Here is a 25004-nt window from a genome sequence, read left to right on the forward strand (position 1 = left end):
TTTCAAAAACTTAAACTGTCTTTTCCATTAATGTACTGTAGTGTATAATACATACGGAGAAAATTACAGTCATCCTTTTTCACAAACAAAACGCCTCTGCTACAACTGTTTGTTTTTTTCTTCCTTTTTAATATGCTTCGATTTTTTCTTATCTTCATAAGTAAAAAAAGTAGTTGAATGGAGCATTATTTTGATGCATTTTATTAAATTTAGCCTCGTCAGCTTATTAATTTTAGTTCCTGTCATTACTTAGTTCTTGCCATAACAGCTCTTTCACATTTTATCTAGTCACTGAAGAACATCGCATTAAATGATTTTCAGAACTTGGATACTCTTCTTCACATGGCTGGCGTATTTGGCGAATAGAACGACTTCAAATGGAGATTATGAATTAATTTTAGTACAAATGGTAATTTTTTTTTCTCTTTACATCCGATAATTTCTGCAATAACAGTGAAATCTATCAAGTTGATCTCGATTCATAAGAACCCTATTTTTTCTTGTACAATAAAAGTGAGTCAAATTTATTGGAACCTAACGATCTGTTCATCTTGAATGTTTATTTTGATGTAAAAACCTTATAATTATAAAAAAATCAATAATCAACTATGTTATCGAATGAATTTACAGATAAAAATGGTTAAGCACGTTGATTAAGTTGATCTCTATTTATAGTTGATCAACTTGTCGAGTTGATCTCTATTTATAAGAACCCTATTTTTTCATGTATAATAAAAGTGAGTCAAACTTATTGGAACCTGACGACTTGTTCATCTTGAATGTTTATTTTGATGTAAAAACATTATAATTATAAAAGAAATCAATAATCATTTATGTTATCAAATGAATTTACATATAAAAATGGTTAAGCACGTTGATCAAGTTGATCTCTATTTATAGTTGATCAACTTGTCGAGTTGATCTCTATTTATAAAAACCCTATTTTTTCATGTATAATAAAAGTGAGTCAAACTTATTGGAATCTGGCGACCTGTTGATCTTGAATGTTTATTTTGAGATAAAAACATTATAATTATAAAAGAAATCAATAATCATTTATGTTATCGAATGAATTTGCATATAAAAATGGTTAAGCAGTTTCACTTAAGAAAGAATTTTTTTTTTTGTCTAGTTTAAATTCCTTATGCTAAGATATTATTTTAAGCTCATTTAATAATTTTCACAAAAAGCTTATAAATGAATTTTTCATTGCTTCATTTCGTGAAAATGACAATTGATCAACGAATTTTAAATTAAATCATGAGTGCAGTCAAAAATATAATATGAGTTGACGAAAATTTAAATGAATTCTATATCATCAAATCAAATGACGCTATCACTTTTCCAATGTCAAAAAACAACAACAACGCTCATCCATGTGTGCATTGAACCAGAGGCAAAAAAAAAAAAAGATGTCACCCTAAATAACTTATTCTAATAATCGGATTTTCAAGAATCAAGTACCAGTCACAATGGTTCAAAGCGATGATGACCACAGATATGCTAAAAAATTAGAACTAGCCATTTATTAAGCTATGGAATCAGACACAAAGCGTACTTTCTCTGAATAAACACACCTTTCTTTCGACGAGTTTGGATTGTTAATCATTAAAATAAGGTCAGTAGCTGAAATCTGGAAAATAGGGTCTCAATATTCTCATCTGGACAGTCAAAGATTTTTTACTACACTGTTAAATTTTCATTCTGAAATTATGGTAAAATAACTGGCAGCTGTCTGTCCATCCGACTGACGGTAAAGTTTACGGTAAAGAGCATTTTTTTCCCTTTATGGTTTTGAAACCATTTACAAATGGTATGGTTATAAAACCATGAATACAAAACTATACGGGTTTTTAACCATTTACAACTACCATTTTTCAAATACGTAAAAAAAAAAATTTTTTTTTACTAGACATAAGAACTCTGCTTTTCGTAAGGTAATGGGCATTGGAGAGTGCCGGACACTGGAAATTCTTCAAGTGCTGAAGGGAATGGAGGAAATAGTGTGGTGTCAACACTAGGACTCGAACACCAGTTAGTTCTACCGGTCATGAGATTGACATATAAGTCAGCTCAGCTATGATATAGTACGCAGTTGCAAAGAACTGAGTAGTTTCATTAGGTGGTGAGATAAGATTCTGGTTGCTTAACCGTATTAGGTGAAAGCAGTTAATAAACAGTTTTTCTACAGTTTGATTACCATTTTATTTATGGTTATTTGACTGCTTTGATTAAATATGGTAAAATAACCATTCACTAAATTGTTATTTAACCATTTTTTCCGAGAAATTTCTAACAGTGTACAATTATAAAATTTGGTTATCCAAAAAGAGTTATCCCCTGAAAAAAATTATATTAATTTTAATTAATTTCTTATTTTTTGAGTCATGGTTCTTACAAATAAAGTATACAAATTTTCACATAATTTTAAACTAAATATAATTTTAAACTAAATGTTATTTTAAACTAAATACAATTTTAAATAAAAAATTCCGAAAATTTTAAAAAATCTGTCGTATAGTCAATGAAAAATGAAATTCTTTTTTTCAAATGCCCACTTTGAGAATGACCTTTCGTCAGGGCAAATTTGTTGGCCACTCTTTCAGAGGTACCCTATTAGGTGGACCAACGCTGCTTCCACTGTAAGGACAGATAGCACAGAAAATGAAAGAACATCCATGCCTTGCCCTGGATTCGAACCCAGAACCACATACAAGGCCAGTTCCCTGACCCTCACACAGGCCAGTCGGCGAAAATTTTAAAATAAGGTTTATGATTTATTACTGTACCACTTCTGTCACACACTCTTATTTATTTTTATACATGTAGCTCTTCCGTCATGGTGAACGTGCTCCTGTATTATTATACCCAACTGATCCAAACCCAGAGAGTTTTTGGAAGGAAGGATTAGGAGAGTTGACTTTAGTAAGTGGATAAGATTTTTTTAAAATTTTTTACTTTGGAATTTCTGCAAACTTTTAGCAGAGATCAGACCTAATTGTCAGAACATCTGTTTTATTTAAAACTGTTTGAGTTTTCTCTATTTTAAAATGTATTAAACCAGTCTTATAGACTTTCGTAATATGAAAAAGCTTATGAGAAGCGGAATTTGAAAAACTATATCCAACTAAATAATTAAATGTGGAATGATGTCAAAAAGAATGTGCTGTTTCTCAATAAATACTTGTATTCCACCCCTTTTCCTCATGCCATCAAACTGGTTTTGTCCTGCTTCTTCAGCAGCAACTCTTTTGATTGATTTCGATATATATATATATATATGCTGTATACTTTGCGCACTGTACATATGCATGCATTATGTACAGTGCGCAAAGAAAAAAAATGAACAGACCTGAGTAATTTTGGATCTATTGATTGGATTTTCACGTTCTAGGACTCAATCTTAATAGTTCGAGGGGGTGACCTCACATATGCTTATTAGTTAGCGCAGACGATATTTTAAGTTATTAAATCAGACGCTTCCTCGGAAAAAACATAGTACCTTCGAATGTGGATTTCTGATCCCCAAAATATAAGGGAATAGCCATATCCTGAAAATTATAGTCCCAATAGTTTGGTCTGGAGCGGTCTAAAGCTTGGAGCTCCTTAATTTACGTATTTTGCCGTGATTGTAAAAAATTTAGATACATTAAAAATTCAATTTTTCATACACTATTCAACTGGATTCATTCAAATTTTATATCTCCCCTTATAAAATTAGATTGTTTAAAATGACGTACAACTTTCTTTACGAACTAAAATTTATTCCACTATAATTAAAATAATAAAAGTAATGAATAATTATTAAAAATTATTTCTTGCTTTGAATTATCTTTGGGTAAATGAATTTTATAATTGCGTGCAAAATTTTTTCAATTCGCGTAAGCAGTTCTCGAGACATGGCGAAATAATACGCAAAAAGTAAAATTAACATTAAGGGATCTCAATCTTGAGACGCTCTCCTGACCAAACTATTGGGACAATATTTCTGCTGTATGACATACGCTGTATTATGTCAGAAAATTCTGCTGTTTTAAAAAATTCTGGGTGCGTAGCGTTTTTAAAAAGTACTTAAAGGTGCTCATTTTCGATTTTCGTTTTCAAAAACCCTTAAAGGCGCTTTTTTCATTGGGTATTTTTAAAAAGTGCTTAATTTTCCCTTTTTCAAAATGAGATTTTTCCTTTACCATGTTGATTTTCACTTCGAATTATTCAAAAAGACGCAGTTCACATTGTTCTATTCAACGTTTTCACAATTAATTCAACCCCAATCTATTTCGGCGCCTTTCAGTCCGAAGCGTATGAAAACGCCACTCGTTTGACATGATTCAAAATTTCATGATTTTTGACGATTGTCAAAAACAATGCCAGAAGTTTTTTTTGACATGACGTTTAAAACAAGATAAAACCGTCAATTGTCAAAAACTTTCCAATCCTGCCCAATTATGATATTTTTTTAAAGTGCTTAAAAATATTTTTTGAGTGCTTGAAAAGTGCTTATTTTTTGTTGAATAATTTGGCTACGCACCCTGAATGATCACGCATCTGTTTCAATGCTTTATTTAAGAGTTTGTCTTCTGTGTTGGATTAAAAATTGCAAGATAGAGAAGTTGAACATTGGTAGCTGCAAGGACGTTATTGATCGATGATTCAAATCTGGTTGCTAATTTACAATCCAGCAGTCTTTAACGATTCTCTTCCTTTTTTAGATATTTTTCTATTGGCTGTATTTTTCTCTTGACTCTTGTCCCAATTATAATATAAACTTTTATTTCTTTTAAAACTTTTAATCTGAAGTTAAAAAAGTTCAAGAATCAAGTTTTCTTCTATTTAAGAAAATGCCAAACAAGAGATCGCATCGTTAAAAGTCACTGGATTGAAAAATTGTAACCCGGTTATTTAAAAAAAAGTAATACTAATGAAAAGTATTCATTTTAAACTTATTAGTTTTTTTAAAGTACCTATTCGTGAAAATTTTCAAGGAAAATAGTTTAACTTGCATTAAGTTTTAGTTAATGTAAAATTTATAATCTATATTTATGTGCAATTTTATGTTATGTACTTTTTTTTAATGGTTCAAGCTTGGGGAAAAACAGCACTATGGACTAGGAAAATTTCTTCGATACATGTATAGAAACTTCATGACTGGCAATTCAAGAGAAGTAAGTTGAACTCAAGATTATTGAAATAAAATCTTCAAATGAACATTTTTCTTTTTTCAAATTAAGCAACTATTTCATTCAAAAACAAACTGTAGATGCCTGATAATCTTGAAAATTAACACTGTACAAGTATTAAGCAACATCGTGCTGTTTGATTTATAATTATTTTAATTTGCGATTACACTGACTACGAAAATAATATGTTCCACGAATATATAAATAGAAAATTACAGTTGACATGTTTCAAGCGCTACAAAAATATGCACACATTTTCAAGGCTTGCCCAGACATGAATGAGAAGAAATAGAAGTTATTTTGAAATAAAAATATAAAGTTGCCAGCGAAAAAAGGAGAAACACAATTGAGGAACAAAACTAAAAAAAGTCACAGTAACCGATCTAGTCTAATCTTGCTTTTTATTCATTTTGCTCCTCTTCTTTGCTTTTTCATTTTTCGTTGGTAACTTTACGTTTTATATTTCAAATCAGATTTGTGTCTTCTTATTCACGTTTGGCAAGTCTTGAAAAAGGGCGCTATTTTTAAGGCGCTTAAAACATGTTGACTGTTATTTGCTATTTATATATTTTTAAAGTGAATGAAGTTTTTAATCAGGTAATGTCTCAGGTTATTCAGTTTCTTAGGATTATTTNGGCTTTTCCGCCCAAAACGGGGGTATTTTAACACTTACTCGTGCTATTTCATCTTTGGTTGCCGATGGTTCAGAGTCCGTCATTTTCGTTAATAATTCCGGGTCACCAGAATGTAGCGGCTTACTATATTTAAAGTAATAATATTCTTTAGAAACTGCAAATAACAAGAGACAACTTTTTGTAATCGAATCTTTATTTTTCCCAGTTAAATCGCTCACTTGAGTGTTTACATATTACGGGGAATCCCCGTTTGAAGTGTAAGTAGTAGTTATTTCGGAAGCGTTTCCTGATTTTATCTATAGGTGTCACTACCACAGTGTGACGAGGTTACCAACCCAACATCACAACCACAATGTGACGAGGTTACCAACCCGACATTCTCTTGGAATGCAAAGAAATATAAAACTTTTGAGGGATTTTTTTGGAGGCTGAATGCACCACATAATGAAGCGCAATGTGACAAAGTATACCAGGGTATAGTCTATGGTAGTCAGGATTCAGCCCGAAAAAGGAAAACAAGTGCCAGTTATCGATGTATGGAAGAAATGTATATATTCTTTAAAAAAAAGGCGCCAGTCTACTTATTTACACCTCATTCGTTCTTCATTTTTGCCTGTAAAAACATAAGCAACAGAGAAAGAAAAACTTTATTTAAAATAAGGTGAAAACAGATACTACGCTTGGAATTTAAAATTATTCCAATAGTCTTTTCGTGTGGTAATAAAAACAGTTGAATATTTCAAGTTCCACGCCTCTGCTAAGTTTTTTCTTCTTCTTTTTTAATATGCTTAGATTTTTTTCTCTTCATAAGTACGTCAGTAAAATAAAGTAGTTGAATGGAGCATTATTTTGATACATTTTATTAAATTTAGCCTCGTCAGCTATTTAATTTTAGTTCCTGTCATTACTTAGTTCTTGCCATAACAGCTCATTCACATTTTATTTAGTCACTCAAGAACATCGCATTTAAATGATTTTCCCAACTTGGATACTCTTCTTCACATGGCTGGCGTATTTGGTGAATAGAACGACTTCAAATGAAGATTATGAATTAATTTTAGTACAAATGGTAATTATTTTTCTCTCTTTACATCCGATAATTTCTGCAATAACAGTGAAATCTGTCAAGTTGACCTCTATTTATAAGAACCCTATTTTTCATGTATAATATAAGTGAGTCAAACTTATGGAGCCAAACTTATTGGAACCTGACGACCTGTTCATCTTGAATGTTTATTTTGATGTAAAAACGCTATAATTGTAAAAAAAAATCAATAATCAATTATGATATCCAATGAATTTACATATAAAAATGGTAAAGCAGCTTCACTTAAGAAGGAAAATTTTTTTTTGTCTAGTTTAAATTCCTTATTTTAAGATATTTTAAGCTCATTTAACAATTTTCACAAAAAGCTTAGAAATGAATTTTTCATTGCTTTACTTCGGGAAAATGACAATTGCTCAACGAATTTTAAATTAAATCATGAGTGCAAGTCAAAAATATAATGAGTTGACGAAAATTTAAATGAATTCTATCTCATCAAATCAAATGACGCTACCACTTTTCCAATGTCAACAAAAACAACAACGCTCATCCATGTGTGCAATGAACCAGAGGGGAAAAAATATCATCCTAAATAACTTATTCTAATAATCGGATTTTCAAAAATCTAGTGCCAACCACAATGGTTTAAAGCGATGATGACCACAGATGTGTTAAAAAAAAATTAGAGCTAGCCATTTATTAAACTATGGAATCTAACACAAAACGTACTTTCTCTGAATAAACACAACTTTCTTTCGACGAGTTTGGATTGTTAATCATTAAAATAATATCTGGAAAATAGGGTCTCAATATCCACATCTGGACAGTCAAAGATTTTTTCCTACAATCGTAAAATTTGATTATACAAAAAAAGTTATCCCATGAAAAAAATTATATTAATTTTAATTAATTTCTTTTCCTTTTTTTTTGAGACATAGTTCATAAAGTATGCGAATTTTCATATAATTTTAAACTAAATATAATTTTAAATTAAATATTATTTTAAATAAAAAATTCCAAATATTTTAAGAAATCTGTCATATAGTCTATGAAAAATGAAATTCTTTTTTTCAAATACCCACCTTGAGAATGACCTTTCGTCAGGGCAGATTTGATGGCGACACTTTCAGGGGCACCATCTTAGGTGAGCCGTTGCTTCCACAGTAAAGACAGATAGTACAGAAAATGAAAGAATATCCATGCTTTGCCCTGGATTCGAACCCAGAACCTTTCTGATGCAAGGCCAGTTCCCTGATCCTCACACAGACCAGTCGGCGAAAATTTTAAAATAAGTTTTATGATTTATGACTGTACCATTTCTGCCACAACACTTTTATTTATTTTTATACATATAGCTCATCCGTCACTGTACCATTTTTGCCACAACACTTTTATTTATTTTTATATATATAGCTCTTCCGTCATGGTGAACGTGCTCCTATTGCATTATACCCAACTGATCCAAACCCAGAGAGTTTTTGGAAGGAAGGATTAGGGGAGTTGACTTTAGTAAGTTAAAAAAATTTTTTTTTTACTCTGAAATTTCTACAAACTTTTAGCAGAGATCAGACCTAATTGTCGGAACACCTGTTTCATTTAAAACTGTTTGAGTTTTCTCCATTTTAAAATGTATTAAACCAGTCTTACAGACTTCCGTTGTTGTTGTTGTAGTTCATTTACGTCGCACTAGAGCTGCACAATGGGCCATTGGCGACGGTCTAGGAAACATCCCTGAGGATGATCCGAAGACATGCCATCACAATTTTGATCCTCTGCAGAGGGGATGGCACCCCCGCTTCGATAGCCCGACGACCTGCACGCGAAGTCGAGCACTTTACGGTAGAACAGTTTAAAGAGGACCACTACCGCACACCCTCGGCCCCTACGCAGACTGATCCAAGTGGTCACCCACCCGCACACTGACCGCAGCTAATGAGGCTTGACTTCTGCTGCGAACCGTGTCTTAATAATCAGTCCACTGCGGGACTATAGACTTCGGTAATATGAAAAAGCTTATGAGAAGCGGAATTTGAAAAACTATATCCAACTAAATAATTAAATGTGAAATGATGTCAAAAAAATTGTTTCGAGTTAAAATTGTTCGATTGCTGGATGAAGATCTTGTAGATTGATTTCGATATATCTATACAGTCGGACCTCTATTTAACGAAGTCGCTAAATCCTGATAATAAGTTCGTTATATGGAAAATACGTTAAATAGAAAATCACTTTTTGAATTATTTAAACAATACAAAACAGGTTTTAAATTCATAAACATTGGACATAATTAAAATAGCAATTGATACACCTTTATCTTGTAAACTAGTATCTACTATTTATTTTACAAATTTTAACCATAAAAGAAATCTGCATGGAAATCAAGAATAGAGCAAAACATTATCCAGTGTTACACTATAACTTACGCTACACTATACACTACAACTTGTGTTACATTATAATGCTACATACATTTTCAACTAAAAAAAGCTAAATTTATGTATAAAATTGTAGCTGCATTTATTTGCTGTATAAAATTACTGCAAAGTAATTTTAAACATACATTACCATATGCCTTCTTAAGTTTCATTGCTACTCATAAAATCAGTTGATTTTGTATGAGTTTTTTGTTTGAAATGCAAATAAAAAGAAATTTTACTGCTTTCTCTAAAAGTTAAGTAGCCGAGAAAATCAATCCAAGGTCATTTCTCCCATAAAATGCGTTAACAAGTTTGAAATGTTTTGAAATATTTTGGGAAATAGGGAAAGTGGATCTCAAAGAAAATTTCGTTAAATAGAATATTCACTTCACTATTTAGAAGTTATATATATGCTGTATACTTTGCGCACTGTACATATGCACGCATTGTGCACAGTGCGCAAAGGAAAAAAATCAACAGACCTGAGTAATTTTGGATCTGTGTATTGGATTTTCACGTTCTAGGACTCAATCTTAATAGTTCGAGGGGTAAACTCACATATGGTTATTAGATAATGCAGACGATATTTTAAGTTATTAAGTCAGACACAAAGAAGTACTTTCGCGGAGTAAACATATCTTTTTTTGTCGAATATGGATTTCTGATCCCAAACTATAAGGGGGTAGCCACATCCTGAGAATTTGGTCCCAATAGTTTGGTCAGGAGCGGTCTAAAGCTTGGACCCCCTTAATTTACGTATTTCACGGTGACTGTAAAAAATTTAGATATATTAAAAATAAAATTTTTCTTACACTATTCGTCTGGATTCGTCCAAATTTTGTATTTCCCCTTATAAAATTAGATTGTTTAAAATGACTTACAACTTAGCTTACGAACTAAAATTTATTTCACTATAATTAAAATAATAAAAGCAATAAATAATTATTAAAAATTATTTTTTGCCTAGCTTTGGATAAATGAATTTTATAATTGCGTGCAAAATTTTTTCAATTCGCTTAAGCAGTTCTCGAGACATGGCGAAATAATACGCAAAATGTAAAATTAACATTAAGGGGTCCCAATTTTGAACCGCTCTACTGACCAAACTATTAGGACAATATTTCTGCTGTATTACACACGCTGTATTATGTCGGAAAATTGTGTTATTTAAAAAAAAAGTCTTTAATGACAGGATGCATAGCGTTTTTGAAAAGTGCTTAAAGGTGTTTATTTTCGATTTTCGTTTTCAAAAGCCCTTAACGGTGCTTTTTTTCATTGGGTATTTTTAAAAAGTGCTTAATTTTCCCTTTTTCAGAATAAGATTTTTCCTTTACTATGTTGATTTTTTCTTCGAATTATGAAAAAGACACAGTTCACATTGTTCTATTCAACGTTTTCACAATTGGTCCAACAACAATCTATTTCGGCGCATTGTCAGTCCGTAGCGTATGAAAACGCCTCTCGTTTCACATGATTCAAAATTTCATGATTTTTGACAATTGTCAAAAACAACGCCAGAAGTTTTTTTTTTTTGACATGACGTTTAAAAAAAGATAAAATCATCAATTGTCTAAAAACTTTCCAACCCTGCCTAATTATGATATTTTTTAAAGTGCTTAAAAATATACTCTGAGTGCTTGAAAAGTGCTTATTTTTTGCTGAATAATTTGGCTACGCACCCTGAATGATCACGAATCTGTTTCAATGCTTTATTTAAGAGTTTGTCTTCTGTGTTGGATTAAAAATTTCAAGACAGAGAAGTTGAGCAATGGTAGCTGCAAGGGCGTTATTGATCGATGATTCAATTCTGGTTGCTAATTTACAATCCAGCAGTCTTTAACGACTCTCTTCCTTTTTTAGATATTTTTCTATTGGCTGTATTTTTCTCTTGACTCTTGTCCCAATTATAATATAAACTTTTATTTCTTTTAAAACTTTTAATCTGAAGTTAAAAAAGTTCAAGAATCAAGTTTTCTTCTATTTAAGAAAATGCCAAACAAGAGATCGCATCGTTAAAAGTCACTGGATTGAAAAATTGTAACCCGGTTATTTAAAAAAAAGTAATACTAATGAAAAGTATTCATTTTAAACTTATTAGTTTTTTTAAAGTACCTATTCGTGAAAATTTTCAAGGAAAATAGTTTAACTTGCATTAAGTTTTAGTTAATGTAAAATTTATAATCTATATTTATGTGCAATTTTATGTTATGTACTTTTTTTTAATGGTTCAAGCTTGGGGAAAAACAGCACTATGGACTAGGAAAATTTCTTCGATACATGTATAGAAACTTCATGACTGGCAATTCAAGAGAAGTAAGTTGAACTCAAGATTATTGAAATAAAATCTTCAAATGAACATTTTTCTTTTTTCAAATTAAGCAACTATTTCATTCAAAAACAAACTGTAGATGCCTGATAATCTTGAAAATTAACACTGTACAAGTATTAAGCAACATCGTGCTGTTTGATTTATAATTATTTTAATTTGCGATTACACTGACTACGAAAATAATATGTTCCACGAATATATAAATAGAAAATTACAGTTGACATGTTTCAAGCGCTACAAAAATATGCACACATTTTCAAGGCTTGCCCAGACATGAATGAGAAGAAACAAAAGTGATTTGAAATAAAAATGTAAAGTTGCCAACGAAAAATGGAACAACACAAGTGAGGAACAGAACTTTAAAAAAACCACGATAGCCGATCTAGTCTAATATTGCCTTTTTCTAGTTCTGTTCCTCATCTTTGTGTTTCCATTTTTCGTTGGCAACTTAACGTTTTGTATTTCAGATTAGTTTTGTTTCTTCTGATTCACGTTTGGCGAGTCTTGAAAAAGGGCGCTATTTTCATAGCGCTTAAAACATGCTGACTGTTATTTGCTATTTATATATTTTTGAAGTGAATGAAGTTTTTTAACAGGTCATATCTCACCGCATCTGTTTCTTGGGATTATTCATTTATCAATTCACATATTTATTCAATTAATTCAACGTTGATCAATTATTCTTTTCAGATCAAAGTCATCAGTTCGAGTTATAATCGTTGCATTTTAAGTGCCATGTCAAATCTTGCCGGTTTTTATCCTCCCGATGATGACTCAAAAATTGATAAGAATCTCAACTGGCAACCCATACCAGTGCATTACATTCCAGATCTGATTGATAAGGTATAACATTATGCGATTTTAGTCTGAAACTTTTACCGATAAACCCTTTGCTGCACAGAAGATATGAACGGAAAAACTTATGCCAATATAACTTATTTATACAGTACACAAAATAAGTAAATAAACAGAACACTATGATAACTTTTGGTCTATTGATCAGATTTCCAAGTTCTGAGATGAAATCTTATCTCTTTAATGGTCTGGTGTATATCATATTTTAAGTTACGAAAACAGACAAAAAAGTACTTTCTCGGCCTTTTGTTCTGAGGGATTCGGATTCTTGATCCCCAAAATGTGTCGGGCTGTAGCCACTATCTTGAAAATGTTGTCTTAAAAGTTTATTCGGATCGGCGGGTGAAATTTAGAGTCCCTATTTCATTTTTTGTGTATTTCAACATATGTCAGTAACTGCAACAGCAAATCAAACAAAATTTTCACTTATTGTTCAACTTCAAAAATCATTTCCTGTAAATCACTTCCTGAATATATATAGAATCATATTTTCCTGATTGCGGCTATGAGTATTCTGAGAGTCAAAATTCCAAAGCTTTTGGAAAATAGATATTTTTATCTAGATAAAATACATTTTTGTACCTTAATTAATATCTTATCTGTACAAATTTAAGTATTTAAAGTAAGTTCCTCGAATTAATAAGATTGCAATTTAGTGCGTGATAATCCGACAAATAAATCGAAAGTCATTATGCTGTTCCGTTTTTATTTGTACTCTTTGAAATTTATGCGATTTATTAAATTTATGAGAATACTTTAGAAGTATTATTATCACAAACCCCCTACGCACCGTTTCATCGAATTTCCAAGAGTAATACTGTTAAAATTTGGAGTAGTTTAGCAGTTACCGGCTTTTGTGACCGTGTTTATGCATTTTGCTTCCAGAGGCGATTGAAAATAGAAATATATAAAACTAAAAATGTTTCGGTATTTTGTTTTTTTGAAAAAATATTTCAACTTGTCTATTTTAACTTCTTAATCTGATGGCCCTCGAGATCCGCCATTTTAAACAGCCTGTATCCTATTTAATTTTTCTCTGTTACAGCGATATTACCGATTGAAAATAAATAAAAATACAGCTAAAAACATTTTGGCATATTTATTTTTGGAAAAAATATTTCACCGTGTCTATTTTTATATTCTTATTAATTTGATGGGTCTCGAGATTCGCCAGCTTAAACAGCTTGTATTCCATTTAATTTTTTTCGGTTACAGCACCATCTGTGAAACAAAACGCATACATCTGCACCTTAAATTATGTTACTTTTTTCTGGAGAATCCTAATCTGCAATAAAAATAGGAGTTCACAATTAAGATTTCAAAGTTGTCCCCAACAGCTCCCTGGAGATGGGGGTAAAGGATCAAGTTTGGTATTATTTAATAGCTTTTAAAAAAAATATTAGAAGTGATTATTTTCACTTTTTGAATTCGATGTCTATTTCTTGAGATATTTAGCCGTTTCCAAACTTTTTTTTATTGGCACACTTTTCGAGTAGTTGAGCATTTAAAACTAACACAAGCCAATTTTAATTCTCTTCAGGATTAAGAACTATTGAATTATGTGTCTACATTTTATTCTTTCTGTATTGGATAGTTATGCTACGTTTTCAGAATATTAATTTCGTATAAAACCGGTTTCAAATAAAATACAGCAAAAAATATACTTGATTTATGTCGAGAAATTCATATTTTCTTAAGCAATTATCGACATTTCAAACTGAGGGGGGTAAATGAAACTTGTACATGCAAATCGGTTGCAGAAATAGTGACTTTTTTAAGCAGTGCGATTTTTCGTGGTGTTGGCCACTGAATTGAGATTCTGACAAACCAGGGAGAGGAGAGTTCTTCATTTCGAAGGTTTACAAAGTACATGAGTCGTATAGTTAGTTTTAGATAGGGCATTTTCGAGGGGAATTTATAGAATTCCTAAAGTATAGATTCATATAATCTTCGTCAAAAATGGAATTAAAAAAAAAATACATTAGGTATCAAACATAAATATTTAAGTTAGGAAAAAGGAAAGTGAGAAAATCCAAATCTGTCGATTCATTTGTGAGGAAGAGAGAAAACATAAAAACCAGTTTGATAGCTTGCTGTATCTAAGGGATGATTCTAATAACCACCTTTCATCTGCTCTCAATTTCCTCCAGCAATCTCTGGGTTTTCATGATTTCATCCTCACCATCCTCACTAGTGATTTCTTGGATTACGAGAGCGTTCTTTTTAGCTCGATTAAATATTAATCTAGCGTGATCACTTTTTCAGCTTCCATTTTTTACAAAGATTTTAAAAATGTGCATAAAAGTTATTCTCTACTGAACTCTCTTAGTATTTTTTATATACTTAAAATTCCTTTTATATACTTTTCGAAATATCTTTTTAAAAATTACTGAAATGGTTTTATTTGAAGTATATGGATACTGACAGCTTTTGTCCAAGAGCCACAGTAGAATTGAAACGCATTGAAAACTCTCCCGCTGCAAAGAAGTTCTTGGCTGATCATAAGGTACGTTGCTTTCGCTCAATTTTTTATCGAGATATAAATCTAACAGTCAATATTTTTAGAAAATCAATAAGTGAGGTTACGGTGTCTACTATATAAAAATACCTAATTCACCTTGGCCGGTCTGTACACCGTTTCCATGGTGCTTAAGGTATCCTAAAAAGGCTCCAGACTAACATCTCTCTTTCATACTTCTCAACTTTGGTGACTGTGAGAACACTACTATCTCACTCCTCGACAGATGGCAGCACTACACTACTTTGCCTTATTCTACGATCATGGCCAGTGTCAAGCCCAGAGCCTACACGACATTTTAAGTTACGAAATCAGACACAAACTTACTTCCTCAGAATAAACATGCCTTTTTTTTTTTATTCGGATTTTTGACCCTCAAAATGTAGGAGATTAGACACAATCTGAGAAATATCCAATGGTTTATTCAGGAAAGCTGTCAAAGTTTGGGCCCCTTAATGTTAATTTTACTTTTTGCGTATTTCACCATATCTCGAGAACTTTTTAAACGAATTGAAAAATATTTTGCACACAATTATAAAATTCGTTATCTATCGATAATTTCATGCAAAACGTACGTACTCTTAACAAATACTGATTATTATATTTATATTAATAGTCGAAACAATTTTGAATTGCAAAGTGTAAAATTTTTTGCATCATTTTAAAGAATGGAATATTAAATAGCAAAATACGGAATTTGAGCCAAATCTGTCGAATAGTTCCTGAGAAACTGAATTAAGAAAGTAAATAAATAAGTAAATAAAAATAATGATTAATTTTAAATAATAGTAAATAAAAATAATAAAAATAATAATAAAAATAATAATAATTAACGATTTTTTTTAAGTTACTTTCTTGCTATAAATTTTATTTATGTACTTTTTAAGAAACTTGAAATTTCATGTTTATTAAATTTTTTTCTTCAATATATTTTTACAATTTTTTCTTTCAGGAAATGTTTCAAAATCTGACGTACTACAGTGGGATGCCCATCACTGACTGCCTTTCATCACTTCTTTTCCATGACTGCATTTTGCAGGAAGTAATTACAGTTCTCAAAAAATTTAAAAAAAGCTTTCAATTTCGAAAATTCCTGGATCTTTTTTTTAATTGTTTGATTTGGTTTAAGACTTAATCTTTTGATATTTGTTATTTTGTGACATAATAGTACATATAGTATAATTCGATTTTTATTGAGCAGACGATGTTTAATACCATCTACCTTGAAGCATTTTTTTCTCTTAATATTATAGTTCGATTTTTAATAAACAGACGACTTTATAATACCATTTACCTTAACTCATTTGATATTCTTAAAATTGTTCCGTAATGTGTATGATACGTTTCGAAAACATAAATGAAAGATTTTAACATATGTTCCGGTAAGGAAAACATTTTTACGTTTTAGGAATCAAGTAAAAATATTTCAAGATTTTCTTTAAGCACTAAATAAAAAAGTTTTTTTAATTACGTTTATGAAACGTGTTATGATCTTAATGGAACCGTTTTCAACGTCATCAAACGATGTGAGGTAAATTGTATTGTAATGTCGCCTGCTTAATAAAAGTCAGATTAAAGACTATAGATTAAAGATAAATCAGATAGACTATAGATAAATCAGATAAAAGACTGATATTTAAGAGTAAAAGCTGAATAAACTGCTTGAAATAAGGACATAAAAATGTAAGCTATTGTTCCTGAGGCATTTTACTGTTTGGCAACTAAATAAAAATGTTTCTGGGATCTTTTAAACGTATTTGTGTTTTGAAAATTGTAAAGGTTTAAAAAAAGTTTTTATTTTCTAAATATAAATAAAGGGTTTAGTATAATATAATGATTACGAAATATTTTAGATTTGTCTAAAAGAGTGTTTATTTGTATATTTTGGTGTATCTAGATAAAATGTACGAAACTAGTAAAGTATCTATTTGGAAACAATGCTGAGTGATAGTTTAGTGTACAAATGTCACCTTCAAGAAGTATTATAATACTTCCTTTAATTACATCATATGTATTAATTTAAGGGAGACTTTAGTTAGAAAATCAGTCAATGCGTTTGACAAGATTTTAGACACAATAATAAAATACAAGATAAAAATCATGATTTATACTGCCTTCTTGAAATCGCCTGTGTCCGAAACACTTCTACCAACTGACCAAAGATTGATTTTGTAGAAAGTTTCATTTCAGAAATATTTAAATTTGCTCTAAATTACAAAATTAACAGTTGATAAACTTGGCAAACTTAACAACTTCGCAAAATTAACAAATTATTAATTAAATTTATCTTTAAATGTGGATCCATCTTATTAAAACATATCTCTCGATATTAAAACCACCTGTTACGGGCCATTAATTATGGTTAATGATGGATAAATTAATTATGATTAATTATGGGCCACCGTTGTTGTTTTGGGCTTTCAAATTGACGTTACATTTTATTTTGCTGAGCGAAAATTGTATAACTTACAAACTTGAAATTACATAGGTGTGTATAAAAATGTACAAGGAGTACGCGATGAAATAAAAGAAAATTAAAAATCGATAGTTACTTCGAGAATTATTAACTGCTAAACTTGTAGTAAAAAATACCATGCGAGTTGCTTTGCAGAGCGCAACTACAGAGTAAAAATTTGACTTGCAAAGGGGCAACTTTTGCTTATGATCTTAGCACGAGTCCTTTTTTTGTGAATTTTTCACACTTTTTCTTTCTGTTTGCTCAATGTTAAATTTTATTCTGCGCATAAACTATACGAATTAGAAACTTGAAATTACGAAAGTGAGTAGAAAAAATATTTAAGGAATACGAATAAAAAATTCAAGATTTTATTGCTAGTTCGAGGATTTTAAACTGTTAAAGATGTGATCTGTTACTGATCTATTGCCCACTGAATTGCACCCTAAATACAATACCCAATACTGTATCGCTAAAACTCTCTGAATACACAAAATTTATCATTTTTACTCAATTCTTATGCAAAGCCATAAATATTTTTCTTGTTTCATGCTGATTCAATTTTTTATTATAGAAACGATATAACCTTACAATACCGGATTGGGTAGAGCCATATTGGGATGAATTGACAAGAATCTCAAATGCGGCATTTTACTGGGCTTTTAACTCTCCTCTTATGCAACGGCTCCGAGCTGGTAAAATACTTCCTTTAAACGTTTATGAATGCATTAATTTAGTAATTCCTTAAGAACGTTGCCAGAATTATTTTTCGAAAAGAATTGAGAACTCTGAAAGTATTGGCGATTGAAATGGGCTGCAGGTGGCGTAGAGCAGAACTCTCTACCTATGGCAACACTTAGCATGCTTTAGCATGCTTTAGCTTGTAGAGAGTCATGGAGGAAGGAAGTACGTTAGTTTCTGTTTTGATTTTCATATAGATTGAAATTTTTTAAGTTGGAAAACTATATGGAACTGAAAACTACATTAAACATACTTCTAAAGAAAAGCATCACGGAAATTTTAAAAAATATTTTTACTAAATAAAAAGGAAAAATATTTAAAAAAAAGGCAAATATCGTAGTACATTCCTATACAACTGATAAGAGGAGGAGAGTGAAGGGCCAAAGGCATGAAACAGGTCTCTCTCCAGATGGCGTATTCGAGCGTTGCGATCGCCAATAGAATTGCAAACAGATACACAATAACATATTTTTACGGCTATTAATTTCCAGGGTTGATTTAATAACAGCGAGAACATTAAATGAATTGCATGCTTACATATCCATTTAATATGTTTTGAAGTAAATTCTATCTGATAAAATGACATCTGTATTCGACTGCACGAGTTTCAGAAACAACTTTCAAAGTCTTCTTTAGGAATGTTCTATAATTCTGATGCTGGAGGGACATCCCTTTTTAAACGTCAAAATTGAAGGGCATTCCCAAGGACTTAAGAAGTTGTCTCGAAAACTTTTGCGACCAAGTAAATTACATCAGGTGAAGGTTACTTTAAAATATTCACGATCGCAACGCTCGAATACGCCACCTGGGGAGAAAACTGGTTCCATGTCTTGACCTGACCCCCTTCCCTCTCCTCCTCTTTTCAGTTGTATGGGAATGCACTACAATATTTTCCCCTTTCATATATTTTTCTTATTTAACAATTCTAATCTACGCAACCTGTAGCCCATTTCGATCGCAATATTAAATGTGTATGTAATTCACATAATATTTTGAGGAGTTATTAGATCAATCTTGGAAATTAATAACCAACTTTTGTGGAGATGGTTGAAAATAAAAGATTGTGACTTCAACGTATGGTAATGAGAATAAGAACATAAATTTTTATCCAAGAAATTTACAAAGTATTCTATGGTTAAAATAAACGAAAATTAAAAATTTCAGTTAATTTCATTTTGAATTGAATACAGAAACTGCAATCTTAACACTGAAAGGTTTCATTCCACGTGTATTACATTTTAGAATTTGCCCTTTTTATATTCTGCAGATGCTCTATAAATAGAATAATACTGATTAAAATAAAATAAAAATTTAATTTGGTAACAGTCTGCAACTTTTAATCTGTTTCGTATTTCAGGACCTTTGTTAAAGAAAATAAGAGATTTGGTACTGAAAAAAATAAGTGGGGATCTGCCCGGACAGAAATTTCAGATGTATTCATCAGTAAGTTAGATAATAATTTTCTAACTTTAATATTTTTCTTCACTTTACTTTAATATTTTTCTTTACTTTACTACTATTTACTTTCTCTAATTTTAATATTTTTACTCACGATGTTCATCTGAAACAAGCAAATTTGTAAAATAATCCAACAATATCTTATTTTGAAATCCGCATTTGATGTGTTTTTTAAGTTGTGAATATTTTACCCTTTCAAGACGGATTTAGGGGAGAGTCGGGTAGCCCCGCTCACTTAAGGAGTATTGCTTACATTTCTGTATAATACTGAGTAATAATCAACATTTTTGTATGTTTCTATTGTTTTATCATCCAATTAAATAATGCAAAAAGAATAAACCAAAAAAAGAATAGTTAAACTTAAAAAAATAGAAATTTAAAAAAACATGTTTTTCAGCTCTTTTCAAAATGTGTCGGGTAGCCCCGCCCAGTTACAAAAATTGTGTTTTTTGGCTATTTTTTCAGGTGTAAATGAGAATGACCAATGTATTGACAATAGATAAACCTCATTTATCATTTTTATCACAAAATTATTTTATTTATTACATATTTATATACTTTTAGTGAATTCTATCATTTAATAACAACAAATGTCATACTTTTTATCATTATTAATGTATATTAATATATTATAATATTAATATATATTTATATTAAATATTTAACGAAAATAATTTAATTTAAGTAACAATAATTAATAACAATAGTTGTTTTTCAATATAAACTTATTTGGTTGATCTCTTCTTATAAACTTAATATAAAATACTTCTTATAAAATTACAAATTCACTTTGTATTTTGATTGCATTCAAATGCTTCTGTAGATTGATTCGTTCACAAATAAGTGAAAATAAATAAGTAAGCAAATAGCTTATCATAATATTTATGATTTCTTGATATTAAATTTAATTTGGATATATCAATTACATTTTAAAAATATTTAATTTTTCATTTTTAAATATATAAATTTATGTTTCATATAATATTAAAACATATATTTGTTGTTAAAAATGCATATAACATTCAAATTTGAAGCAATAAAATAATAATCTTTGCAACCGTACATTTATCGACGAAATAAAATTGGGCGGTGATACCCGACATTCATGTGAGCGGGGCTACCCGAAATCCAATTTTTTTGTAAATTTGTAATTACTCGAACAATTTTTCACATATAAACTTCTTTCTTTGTGCAAATTAAACTTAAGACTACATACTTTAATGCTGTATGTATAGAAAAAATTATTTTTTTAGTATTAAAATGAAGTTTAATCGAAACATTCAACCAATTTTTCTTAATTTCATGACTACTGTATTCAACATATTTTCAAAACTATTGTTTACCATGTTAACAGCTGCATAAATACTTGAAACTTTGAAAATAATCTTTTTTTAATACAACAATTAATGTCCGATGGCCCATTGACTTGAAAAAATATTCTATACATATGAAATTGACTGTGGGCGGGGGTACCCGCTGGGCGGGGCTACCCGACTCTCCCCTATAACTTTTTTTTACAGAGAAAGTTTTTCTTTTAACTGCACATTGTGTTTTCACTCTAGATAATATTAAAAAGAATTTTTTTTAAAAAAATCTGGGACCTACTTCTTGCAGTTAAGCCCTGGACCATTGATATCCCACTAGTTTGTTTGAGTGACTAAATAATGTGAAACTAAATCGGAAGAAGTTACCTGGAAATTATAAGACGAAAATTAAACCCTAACGCCACCTGTGTTTACCTTAACGCGGTCAACCATCGATAATGGTTTGTACAATTTCACTATTTTGTTAAGTTTATTTATTTAACTATTATGATATAATATAAAAAGTAACTTTAAAAAATGTCTTTAACTCTAATCGCTAATTGAAGTTAATATTTTCTTTGTACTTATAATATAATAATAAAAAAAATCATAAGGAATTGGGTGAAAATTTTGATGAAAAGTAAACCGGAATTGGAGTCGTAATCGAATTCTTAGAAAAGTTCGGAGTCGAACACCAACTCCACAGTTAAGCTCTTAGCATAACAATTTTTCACACTTTTCCAATTCATTCATAGACAGTGATAATAATAATTATTATTTTTAAATTTCAGCATGATGCAAATATAGCTGTGATTTTAGAAGCTTACGATCTCTATCCGAAGTCTGTACCGTTTGCTGCTACTCTTATATTCGAACTTTACAGCAGTCCAGATTCTTCTCACTTTGTGAGACTCGTGTACTTGAATTCAACAGAACCGGAAAACATTTTTCAAACTCCACACGTTTTGAAGTTTCCTGGTTGTGAAGAATACTGTCCTTTACATTACTTCATCAATATTACGGAACCTTTTATTCCACTATTTTGGGAGACAGAATGTTTGTCTCCAATTTACTAATTGTGTAATTGTAGAAAATAAAACTTTTAATTTAAATGAGATTTCACTAGCTAGTTTTCTGTTTTAAATTTCATTGTTACGTTAATTTTTCTGGGTGTTAAAATAACTGTGGTTTTAGTTTATGGAGTATAGAATATTTGCGCCACCCCTTATGAAAAAATCGAGGTATAAATGAGGTATAAACGAGGCATATTTTAAAGGTATAAAGGAGGTTGTTATTTAAATACGTCGTTAGGTTGAAAAGGGTGCAAATGAATACCTCAAATATACCTTAAATATACCTCCAGAGGTATATATGTTTCAACCTCAGGTATCTAATTTTATGCTTGTAGAGGTATATATTTATCAACCTGTGGTGTCTCGTTTTACACTTTTGGTTGTTACAAAACAACCTCGTATACCTTAAAAATCACCTTATCAGTCTGGTTGATTTGAAGTGAATTTTAAACAACCTCAAAACAAGCTATAAAACAACCTCGTATACCTTAATTACAACCTTTACGAGGTATAATTTTTATTGCTGTTTTCTCAGCAACCTCAAATATATCTCAAATATACCTCAAAACAACCTCGATACCTCAAATCAACCTTAAATATACCTTAAATTTTCGTAAGGGACTCTACAATATTTGTAATAAGATTATTAAATTAATTATATTATATTATCTTCAACGGAAGGTTTCGGTGTTGAATCGGTGGCCCCTTGGTTTGGTGATAACTTTCGTTCAGTTTTGCTGAAACTTCGTTTCTGATATTATACCCTGACTTTGTTTTTAATGACGTCACCTTCGGGTAATCGAAATTTTTGTTTTCCATTATGTGATTGGTTCTCGGTTTATTTGCATACATATACATTGGTTTATTTTCATTGCCAAATACAAGAGGAGCCATTGACTGTAAACTGTTACCAAATTTTTCAAATACTGAATTAATCCAAGGAAAATTAAACTCTTGTTTCAATTCGGAAAAAAAATCTGGATATATTTGAACCGAAAAACCGCCCAACCAGCATTTTGCTTTGGAGAGAGTATCGAAATTTTCAGCTATAAAAAGTTTAGGTGTAGTTATAAAGCAAAATAATGTAAGTAAGCGATTTATTTTATTTTATGTGTGTGATTATATTTCTAGAAAAATTTTCTTTATATTTAATTTCAAAAGTTTGAGCACAATTAAAATTAATGACTTGTTAATATCATTTCAGCGTAATGTAAATTTTTCCTGAGATTTTTAACGTGCTTAGTTTACTATTCTTCCTCGAAAAAAAATGCCCCGATATTGTACATTTTTATAAATTAAGGTTTGTTGATGTCATTTCCTCAAACGTACTGTTTGAAGAGAAATCCGTCAGACTGTAAAGCTGGGGCTAACTGCTACTATGGTAGCAAAGGGGAGTATATTTCTAATTACAGGGGTGCATTGGAGAAATGAAGGAGTCGATTGGTTTACTAGATTTGCTTGTTTATTCGCCACCTGGAGACTTATTAAGAATACATGTCCGTCGATAAAAAACGATGTTAATTCAGAGAAAGTATGTTTTTATGTATAATTTGATAACCTTAAAATATCGTCTGTGATAATTAATTACTATATTTTTTGTCAACCCTCGAACCATTAAGTTTGAGTCTTAGAACATAAGGATCCGCTCATTAGATCAAAAGATATTCAGAATTATCCTTTATTATTTTCCGCAATGTTCACATAAAGATATTTCAGAGGAGGTAAAGATTAAGTGAAGAAACACCATGGTTGTAGTTCATTTACGTCACACTAGAGCTGCACGATGGGCTATTGGCGACGGTCTGGGAAACATCCCTTGAGGATGATCCGAAGAAATGCCATCACAATTTTGATCCTCTGCAGAAAGGATGGTACTCCTGCTTTGGTAGCCCAACGACCTGCACGTGAAGGAAACACCACGGAGACACACAAACAAGGAGAAGCTGTTTTGCCAGAAAAGACGGAAAGATGAATTACTAACACTGCCTCTAGGATTTTCAACAAAAAAAAAAAGAAAGAAAAAACGGAGGAGCAAAGATTTTCAAGCCAATAAATGTAATGATCAAGAGAAAACTATTTAACTCACTCCCCTATTCGAAATTACTTTCGTAACCATAATACTCGCCACCACGCAAAACTGATGGCTGGAAGCTCCTGGAAGCCGCTCAATACGAAAATCAGAATTCGTTACGTCACATTCGTTACGCCAGTTAAACATCTTTCCTGATGTCGGAGATCACCTACGAAGGCCACTAGGAGACAAATATTTACATTCAAAATGAAGCTGTAAAAAGTTTTTGCCCCATTCTAGTTGTGTATTCTGCGACATGCCTTTTCTTATGATGGATTTGAATCTCTGACTCCCAAAATATAATGGGTAGTCTCAAATTGTGACTCCCTACCTTTCTTTGGCTAGAAGAGCGATCCAAAGTTAGAACCCCCCAATGTTAATTTTATTTTTTGCGTATTTCGCCACATCTTGATAAAAATTTAAACGAATTGAAAAAATTTTGCACACAATTATGAAATTTATTTGTCCAACGATAATTCCATGAAATAACTAATGTTCAGTAAATATTTTTTTTTTTTAAATATTAGTCGAAAAAATATTGAATTGTAGGGTAAACAAATATTTCCATCATTTTAAAGAATGTAATTTTGAGTGGGAAGATACAAAGTTTGTGCAAAATTGGTAGAACAGTTCTTGAGAAATCGAATTTTAAAAATGTTTTGCAACTAATATTTGATTTCTCTGGAACTATTCGACCGATTTCGCTCAAATTTTGTATTTTGTCTTGTAAAATTACAATCTTCAAAATAATGTAAAAAAAAATTTTTATACCTTAAAATTCAAAATTTTTTCGACTATTAAATGAAAAAATAACAAATAGTACCTAAAAGTTATTATTGTTATTATTTATTTATTTTGCTTACCTTACCAAAGTATATGAACCAGTTTTCTTAGGTTGAGACTGCCATCATCATTTGGGGGATAAA

General features: G+C 30.7%; 1 protein-coding gene across 3 annotated transcripts; it reads left to right on the top strand.

Moving 5' to 3' along the window:
* The first annotated feature begins 251 nt into the window (after nt 1-251).
* On the top strand, nt 252-22051 carry LOC107439484 (lysosomal acid phosphatase-like). 3 transcript variants are annotated; one of them, XM_071180138.1, is made up of 9 exons: nt 252-409; nt 2830-2925; nt 5082-5162; nt 12294-12446; nt 14869-14964; nt 15929-16018; nt 18006-18126; nt 19530-19615; nt 21726-22051. In XM_071180138.1, exons 1-9 carry the CDS (start codon nt 311-313, stop codon nt 22008-22010), a joined length of 1107 nt encoding a protein of 368 aa, XP_071036239.1. In that variant the 5' UTR covers nt 252-310; the 3' UTR covers nt 22011-22051. The 3 variants fall into 3 exon arrangements, with proteins under 3 accessions (XP_071036239.1, XP_071036240.1, XP_071036238.1); XM_071180139.1 differs by lacking the exon at nt 5082-5162 and adding an exon at nt 11507-11587; XM_071180137.1 differs by lacking the exons at nt 252-409; nt 2830-2925; nt 5082-5162 and adding exons at nt 6744-6881; nt 8271-8366; nt 11507-11587.
* Nucleotides 22052-25004: the final 2953 nt, after the last annotated feature.

The sequence above is a fragment of the Parasteatoda tepidariorum genome, chromosome 4, assembly GCF_043381705.1.
Source record: "Parasteatoda tepidariorum isolate YZ-2023 chromosome 4, CAS_Ptep_4.0, whole genome shotgun sequence".
Classification (NCBI taxonomy): domain Eukaryota; kingdom Metazoa; phylum Arthropoda; class Arachnida; order Araneae; family Theridiidae; genus Parasteatoda; species Parasteatoda tepidariorum.